Below are 9075 nucleotides of genomic sequence, written 5' to 3' on the forward strand. Positions count from 1 at the left end.
TCTGAGGATCCCCTTCCTTACATCAGGCTCTACTGCCGCATATGTCTTTCTCTATTCATCGTTCTACTTCTCCAAGCTCGAATCGAATCTCCCCATTACCTACTTCCTCTACTTTGGCTACATGGGTATTATATCCTTTGGTATCTTCCTCTTTACCGGCACTGTGGGCTTTTTCGCTGCTCTTTGGTTCAATGTCGTCATATTCGGTTCTATCAAAGTTGACTAAATGTAGCGGCACCTCTAGCCTCCATCCATGCGTTGTTTCTCACGAACTTCCTGTTAACTGGCACAGCTGGCGTGCTTTAAATGATGGTCCTACACTTAGCCCAAGGACCTAATCAATCATAACCAGAACCCAACCCCGCCGCCAGCCGTCGAAATGTTGCGCGCGGCAAGGGCCGGGGGGGCGAGACTCGGGCGTGCCCCAGGCCGCTCGGCGTCAAATTACGCGCTAGTCGCGGTGATTGACGCCATGAATTGCGAGGCCTAGGATATCCGCTTAATTTACGAATGCGGGAAATACCACGCTGCAGAGTCAAAGCCTAGTGTGGCGGGATTGCCGCCTTCAATATCTACCTTTAGCTTAGCTTGAAGCTGGAATTGCAGTGCACATATCCGCCCTATTTATCTCACTGTGCCTTTCGTCGGTGGATATGCGTCGCTGTATCTTCCGCTTTTTCTCTTATCTCACATCTAGCGAAGGCTGCCTACTCGGGGCCGGGCCGGCCGTCCGGCCGTCCCGAAGCTGATAAACGGCGACTATCGAGGTCAGAACGCGAGTGTGATTAAGCACAATCAAAGGGCGCTTGGCGATAAGCCAGCTACCTAGGGAGCCTACATTCCGCTCCTTGGGCTATGCTACCCTAACTCGGGACTATGCTATCCTCCCTATGCTGGGACGCTCATACTGGCCTATGCTGGCTATGCTAAGTCTGCCTTATGCTGGCTATGCTCATGCTATACTATGCTGGTGCTTCATATTAGCATACTCGGATTCTAACACGGTATATACTTTTTCTTTTTCGTATCCATTGCTCATGTGCATTGGTAAAGTTTGTGTTGTGACTTGATGGTCCGTTCGGCTCGCAGGTTTTCCGATAGACGCGTCGCGTTATCTTGGATGGTGCTTGGTCCTATGTCCTGTCCATGTCTTGGCTGGACGTCTCCACTAGACCTTAGCGGCGCGATGTGATTTCGAGAAAATCAATGGCGCGAAGAGGCGTCCGCCAGTGGTGAACGACACCTTTGGAGAGCTCTATCTCGGCGCGATCACCACCTATTTGCTTGATTCTGGTTGCATCTGAAAGGCGGCAATGCCGTTCTAGTAGCGCATCCAATGCCAAGGTTCAAGAACCAAGTAAAGTCTTGTATGTATCTTACGTCCCCGCCTCGTATCTTGATGTCTTGGATCGAATGTCTGACATAAATGCGGCGAATCGTGAGCAACGCAACCAGGCAGAAGCAGCGTCGTTCAGGTTGACGCGAGAACACTGTATAGCCGAGAAAGGGTACAGGGCAGTGCGTGAACGGGTCTCGGCAATTAAGGCCGCGGCAACGGAACATCTAGAAGCAGGCCGCGTTGACGTGGCATTATCCGGTTACCTCATGGGTATTCACATGTGTGTCGGCGGCGATTATCCCAACACCATATGTCCTGCGACGTCACCAACGCCTACGGGCAGAGTCTTAGTGGGCGCACTTCGATGTCTCTGTGCGTGCAGATATTTGTAATTATCTTTGCTGTGCCTCGAACATTTCTTTGTGCCTAGGTCAGCTCGCAGATGGTGTGGATCCCGCTATGCTCATTTCACTACGTCTGAACGTGACCCTGTGTTGCTTAAAGCGCGAAGACTGGCTGCCAGCGGCGGAGGTCGCCTGTACGGTGGGCTTTCTTACCGCATTCTCCTTTTACCCCAGTGCATCTCGCTGGCATAGGTTATAGATGAAGCTGGAGACACTGCATCACGCACTAAGGCCTGGCTTCGTCTCGCGAAGGCCCGGGGCGAGATGGGGTACACCGGGTATGCTGAGCGGTGCCTGAAGAGAGTCACTGTTGCCGGTACAAAGCCAGATGCTAAAGCGCCTTCAAGACGCGCGGCGCATGAGGCGCTCGCCTACCACAAGGTTCTCAAAGGGAGAGAGGCCAAATCCAGACTGAATTTCCAGAAGACTTTTGAAAGCAAAGATAGCTTCTACGACGAAGAGGAGCAAGTGCAGCTTCGGAAGCAAGCAAAGTTGGATGCGAGGTTACGCGCGAGGGCTCACGCAGAACAGAACCTGAGGTACACGACGCAAACTCCATCTATGGACGAATCACCAGTGATTGACTGGCATTAGCTCGTGCGTCTCCTCATGCTTCCCAAAGTTCCCACTTTATTAGGTCCAAGGCGTTCAAGGAGCGAGCAAATGCCGATCCAAATCATGAGCGGAATGTCATGCTATATCGGCTTAGCGCATCAGACGCAAGACTGTACAATGCAATGGAAGATTCCGGTGCAAGTGCTCTGCAGCTAGAAGAGTTTTACATGGCTAACAGACGGAAGGAACGGAACCGCATCGCAGCTCTCATGAGTCACGAAGATAGAGATCGGTTTCAGCGACTCTTAGTGCGGCAGTCAGAGCCAATGAGTTCATTTTTCATCCGCCCATCCACTCTCGCCCGTAAGGCGCAAGAAGCTAGCCATCTTGAGCTCGACAATTGCTTCGACGATATCAAGCGTGTAACTGAGCTCAGGGAGCAGGCGCGAACCACCAAATCAATGTGGTTTGACAATGAGGAGTGGCCTGCAAACAAGAATTGTTCTCCCAAACCTGGGGGCGGACGGCTAAGGGAGCGATGTTCATTGGACCTTATTACGAGCGAGACTCCAGTGTATGCGAGTTCGTTTCGCGAGATTTATTTACGTCAACAGGCGAAGAAAAGCTTCATCCGATGCCTGACATGTCCACATGGCAATTCCGGCCGAAGCGGGAAGAAAAAGGAGGGGAGATGACACCCCAAGAAAGAGTCGACCTCCAGCTTAGTATCGACCGGCAAATGGAACAAGCTGGCCTCGCCTACCCCACCTCTCCAATCGATGATTTTTTGAACAAGTGGAAGCTCCGAATACTTGCTGCTTGCGCTCGAGCCCGTCGTTTCATCAAACATGCATGGGTTGTCTTTAAATATGGAGGCCAGGAGACTCACAATCAATTTCAAATCCCGACGTCAGGATGAGCGCCCTCTCCCCTGCGACGACCCCCACCAAGACCCCTGTGAAAGCCGACGGAACATCTGTAGTATCTGCGGATAAAGATGAGTCTGGAAGCAAGGGTGACACTGGCAATGACCAGTAATGAGCCCCGGCGCTCCTCGGGCCCATCTCCGCCTTCGCTCGCGCCGGTTTTTTGGATGTGGCACCTAAGCTCCACTCTACTGTGAAGCCTCTGCCGCTCTAGAGCAGAGTCGTGATCGAAGAAGAGTTCACTCCCCCCCCAAAAAAGCGACCGACAAGGCTCCAGGACAGGAGCCCCCCCCCCCCCCTTATAGCAGCCGGAATACCAGGTATGGGCCTGGCGGGGCGGATATATGCCAGTATATACCGCCGGAACGGCAAATACTCGGCATTTGCCGGTATTTGCGGATTGCTCCGATCCATCTGCGGTCTCCCGGCCGAGTCGGGCCCTCGCGCGCCGTGCCAGTGCCATTGCGGCACGCACAGGCGCCTTTCGCGTGATAAGAGAGGGCAGCGCGCCGGTCCCTCTATGGTCTCCCGGCTCCGCGTCGAGCCACCGCGCGCCGTGCCGGTCCCAATGCGGCACGCACAGGCGCCTTTCCGATGATTAGAAAGGGCGGCGCGTCGCGTGCGTCGGCTTGAAGGCGCGCGGTCACGAACGGGGCGAATTCGAGCACGCGTGCGCGCGCGTGGCGCGCGGCATGGCGCGACTCGTCGCCGCTGAGTTCTGCAGCCGAGCCGTACCCGTCTGCGGGATGATGGTCGCCCAAAACCGAAATACCCGGCATGGGAAAGGGCCCGGCCGGGTATATACGGCAAATGCCCATACCCATACCGGCATATACCCCTCGAGATACTCCGGCCGCCATATGCCCTTCCTTCGCTCGCGGCTGCCGGCCGGAGCGACGAGAGGGACTCGCTTGGAGTAGCACCTTCGAGCACCTAGAACCTCGACACAGGGACCGCCTCGCGCGAGCGGGAGAGGGACGGGGAAATAATCTCAGCTTCCACGTTTTCCCAAGACGAGCGAGCTGCAGTTTTGGAATGCCCGACCCCGATCTCCCACTCGAGGTGTGCTCAGTTCCTCTCCCCCTAGCCTGGAACACGCCAAAGAAGACAGCAGCAGGGATCGTGCGACCATCATATGACAATATCCAGCCACTTTTTGGAAAATTATAAATAGGTTAATGTTGCGTTCTGGTCGTCGATTGGTAAGTGCTGGGTAGTTCTTTCTGATTCGCATGTCGCACCATCACGCGGTGCGGGGACTCGACGGCCGCGTCGGCCGCGAGCTCTTCGGCGGTCGGAACGTGTCGGAAGTACCTCCTGTCCGTCGATTTGGAGTCGTGCTTCTTCGTGAGGTAAAAGCCGTGGTCGTGGGACTCGCGTTCGTAGGGAATCAGCTAGCCACGTGCCGGCGTCGTCCTTTGTCGCGAAGCGCGACAATCATGGCCGCTGGATCTCGTTCCGGCCCCACATGTCGCTCGGTGGGCTTGACTCGAGGCTCGCTCGGCGCCATCGAGGCCGCTTCGCCTTACGCTATACGCGTTTTTAATGGGGCGGACCCCCATCTGCAAAATTAAAAAGGGCACAGGACCCGCGGCCAAGTCTCTATTTGCAAGGACTTTCTGAAGATGATGAGCGCAGGCTTGCTAGTATGGTCAGCTCGCTTATGTGGGATTGGCTGATGAGGCCCGAAATAAGATCTTCCCAGTCGCTGGATTCCCCGCTTGACGCGAGGGGGGTTGCGGCTTCGGACCTCCCTTCCGCAGCGGCGGATGCGGCGGACGCGGCGGATGCGGCGGACGCGGCGGACGCGGCACGGAACCATCATTCGGTTCCAACACGTAATCTCACGGATAAAAAAGAAGATCTCTGATGCAGAGTGACACGCGCCCCGTCCGTAATGCTATAATTGAGACAGTTCGCGAACTAGTCTAGCGTCGTGGGCATTCTTGGCCAGGGAATGCCGGGCCGGCTCGAGGTGTACTTCGGCCAGGGCTCGCCCTACGCCCAGGGGGCGGGTCGAACTTTTCAATTCTGTCCACATTATGAGGCCTGGCTCGGTGGCTGACACGGGCAGGTATTGCGGGTGACCTCATCGGTGACGGAGAAGCTGCTGCGCCACCTTTGCTTCGAGGAAACCGACTACGACAAGGCGGGTTCGGAGACGGGCTCGTCAGACACCTCAGAAATAAAAAGTTACGTCCGTAAGTACTCCCGGAATCCGAGATAACATACGGGGTACGTCCGAGCTACTTATATGCACTAGACGACGTGGCTAGGCCGAGTCCTCAGTCGCGGCGGTGTCCACGTCGGAGTCGGGCTCGGCCGAGCCCGCAGTCGCGGCGGTGTCCACGTCGGCGAGTTCGCTGTCCTAAGCTGCCGCCGCCCCCAGACTTCGGCGCCCGACCGCAGCGGCTTGTCGGAGGCCGCGGCGAGGGTTGTGTAGCTGGAGATCCTGGAGCTCAAGAATCGGCCGGCGGCTTAGCAACCGTGCGCTAAAATACCTGGCATGGGCCTAGCGGGACATATGCCGGCATATACCGGCATCTATATTCTATTTGCAGTTGCGCGAAGCCTGTGTCCGAGCAGCAACTTAAGACTTTTAATGAGCGCAGCGAGCAACCTCAATCAGACGAGGGGCCGACGGCTCGCGAAGCGAGCCGGCCAGCCGTAGGCCAGCTTATGTACCGGCAATTACGGAGTATTCCGGCCCCTCTCCTGTCTCCAAGCTCCGAGTCGAGCCGCCGCGCGCCGCGCTGGTCCCACCGCGGCACACCCTCGGCTACAAGCGGCGGGTAATCTCCGGGTAAAATAATCCACGTAATTACCGGTAATCCCGATTACCCGGGTAATTACCGGTAAAATACGGTGTACCGGGGCGGCTAGGGGCAACATGGCGGCTCAAAAGGACCACCGCGAACCCGCGTGTCGACCGAATTCTCTTTTAGGTGCCTTCCACGCGACAACGCCGGCGGCGCGCTACGGCGCCGGGGCCGTCGCCCGGCGCGTTCGGCGCGACGTCGCGACGAGCAGCCGCTCGGTCGCGGTTTCGCGCCGCGCGTCGACCTTGATGCGGAACGCGACCGCGACGGTCCGCGCGTCATGATCGCAGGCTACCCGTCCTTGCCGGTGCTCGGCGCGCTTCGGTATTACCCGGGCCGGGAATTTGGCCCTCGTCAATACCGCGGTAATTACCGGTAATTACCATACCGGTACCGAGGCGGCTCGTGGCTTTACCGGTAATCGACGCTCCATACCCTGGGCGACGTAGCTCGCATAGGCTCCGGCGGGGCTTTTACAACGATAGGGCCGGGCGTCGTTGTCGGACTCGGTGTCCGAGGGGCCGCGCGTCCTGATGGTAGGCTACCCGTCCTTGATGGGCGCCGCCACGCCTTGGTAATACCTGGGCCAGTAATATGGCCCTCGGTAATACCGCGGTAATTACCCACCCTGCTATAAGGGGCGGGCTCGTACTCTTTTAATTAGGCGTTTAATTGGGCCGCGAAAGATGTCATCCATAGAGTGGGCTCGCTCGCAAAGGACCGCGATTTTCATAGGTTGATGTTAGAGCTACAAGATGGCCAAGTTGGCCTTAGGTCGCTCCGGGCGATCCAAGACAAGCCCAGGGCCATCTGCCCGGCGCCTTACATCGGCGAGTGGGTTGTGCGGATGACCATCTTTTGCTCGGTCAGCTGCTAGGACGCCGGGGAAGGCTGGGAGCTGCAACAAGAAGCGGAGATGCTCGGCGTCGTGGCAGCATCCTCGGCATACCTCTCCTGTGCGAAGGACACGAATGCGCACATAGGCTTCCACGAGTCCCGGTAGGCCTTCAGCGCCTCTCTCCCTTCCTACTCGCCATGCACCTGTGTTTCGCCGAGTGCACGCAAGAGCTGCCCAAGGGCAAGTTCCCTGGTATACGCACCTTCCCATTGGGCTGCGCCCCTGCTACGGCGGTGGCGCTCGGTGTTCCAGTCTTCGCACTCTACTACTTCGCGCTCGCTGTGGCTGGCACCCTCTCGCCGGTTCCGGTTTTGAGCCGGGGCGATGCACGTCCGCGGGCGCAGAACGGCAATTTTGCTTTCGAGAGTCAGTCGCGCGCCGCGCCGGGCGTCGAGGACGCGGGATAAACCCGCAGGGACGTCAGTGCCGTGAGCAACCATCAAAACCATAAGTTTGCTCAATCAAGCTAGAGATCGAATATTTCCGGTGGAATCGAGTAGTCTCCAGCGGCTCCAGCGGTATACCCCCAGTGTCAATCACAAAAAAATTCAGCAGCCCCTTATATGCTACCGTCACAGTTTGACACATCGAACGAAACTGACCTCCCCTGTGCTGTTTTCTGTCCGATTGTAGGTCCGAATCCCCGTGCGCGTCGCCGTCGTCGTCGTCGTCGGCGGCGGCGGCGGCGGCGGCGGCGGCGGCGGCGACGACGATGCTGCTACTACTCTAGATGAATCTGCGCACCTGTCGTGCACTGACGACGACCTATGCGTCGCCTCAGAGTAACCTCCTGTTTTGCGACCTAGGGCGCCGTGCGTAATTTGCCTGGCCTGATGCCCAGGCCTCTGGGGGCTGGTGCTCGACGCCCAGGTCCGAAGTCCAGGCCTCACGACGCGCACTAAGCGTGCCGTGGACGGGCAGCTGAGACGACAAATCCGACCGGAAATCTACCCGGAACACCGGGACGCGCCGGGACACGACCGGAACACGGCTGGAGTACGCGAACCGGAACACGCGACCGAGGGGCCGGCCCGGGAGAGCCGGAAGCCGGAACATCCGCGGGGCCTCTATCGGAACATCGCAGCCGGAACATCGCAGCTGGAACATCAGCGCACTTTGTGATTGACACGGCTAGCACCCACCACCACCACCACCACCACCACCACCACCGCCACTGCCACTACTTCTACCTAATCCCCACTCTTAGCCATTAACTAGGCTATAGTCCACATATAGTCCACGCTATGTTGCAGCCCTAATTCACACCATGGTGCGCGCGTGGGATGTCCGCCGCGGTGTCCGCAGGGTCCGCTGGGTCCCCGCGGTGCCGCGACGACGTTCCTTCGTCGCGCACGACCGAGTTCCGGTGCGCAGGTCGCTGTAACATGACGGCGCGCCGGGCTGCGAAACTCGCTTTCGAGAGCGTCCGAGCGCGCCATGAGCTCCACGAAGCGATCCCAGCGTCTGTGGCTGCCCGTGCTCGACGCGCTGAGTTGCCTGGGGCCCTGCGCGGACGAGCGCGCCTTGTGGACCCCCAGAAGACGGTGATCATCCCATGGTAGTGCGCGCGAATGAATGGGTGCATATGCAGCCCTTTCTCGGCGCATTTTTGCCACAGCGTCTATCGCCAAAATGCAGCGGCGCGCGCGCCGATTTTCGCCGACCCGCTGCCGATGGCTTGGCAGTGCGTGTCCCTCGGGTGTGACCAATTTTGATGCACTAAAACTCAGATCATCACATGTAGAACCTTCTATCATCCGTATAGTCCACTGATTATCCACGAAAACATAGCCTATTTTATTTAATAGCCTAGTTAATGGTTAGAGCACTCACCTCAGGTCATCACGACAGTAGTCAAGGTATTTTGCATGTGTGTATCAATTTCACAAAAATAAATTCTGAGAGGGGGAGGCATGCCGCGTGAGCCACGGCAGACCTCGCAGCCGGTTGACAAGCCAGTGGGCTTGGTCCGTGCTCAGTCTGGGATGCCAACTATTTTCTCGCGAAACGTACTGCGTATTGGCCAATCGGAGCGAAAACCCAAATGGCAAGTCAGTTTCGCTACGGGCAAGCACAACGACAGTCAAGGGAAGGACAGTGGCCATCGCGGTGATATGCCGACGTCCAGGCTACC

General features: G+C 57.6%; 2 protein-coding genes across 2 annotated transcripts; both read left to right on the forward strand.

The window, feature by feature from the left end:
- Positions 1 to 13: 13 nt before the first annotated feature.
- Positions 14 to 226, forward strand: AURANDRAFT_32161 (hypothetical protein; the record flags this gene model as incomplete). Its single annotated transcript, XM_009042343.1, has 1 exon — positions 14 to 226. A coding segment is annotated over one exon (213 nt), but the record flags the coding sequence as incomplete, so codon positions are not given.
- Positions 227 to 890: 664 nt separating this feature from the next.
- Positions 891 to 8795, forward strand: AURANDRAFT_67021 (hypothetical protein; the record flags this gene model as incomplete). Its single annotated transcript, XM_009042344.1, has 8 exons — positions 891 to 1047; positions 1090 to 1148; positions 1770 to 1784; positions 3545 to 3613; positions 4399 to 4426; positions 6170 to 6228; positions 7575 to 7723; positions 8780 to 8795. The coding sequence occupies 8 exons, from the start codon at positions 891 to 893 to the stop codon at positions 8793 to 8795; spliced, it is 552 nt and encodes a 183-aa protein (XP_009040592.1).
- Positions 8796 to 9075: the final 280 nt, after the last annotated feature.

This window comes from Aureococcus anophagefferens (assembly GCF_000186865.1).
Source record: "Aureococcus anophagefferens unplaced genomic scaffold AURANscaffold_30, whole genome shotgun sequence".
NCBI lineage: Eukaryota > Pelagophyceae > Pelagomonadales > Pelagomonadaceae > Aureococcus > Aureococcus anophagefferens.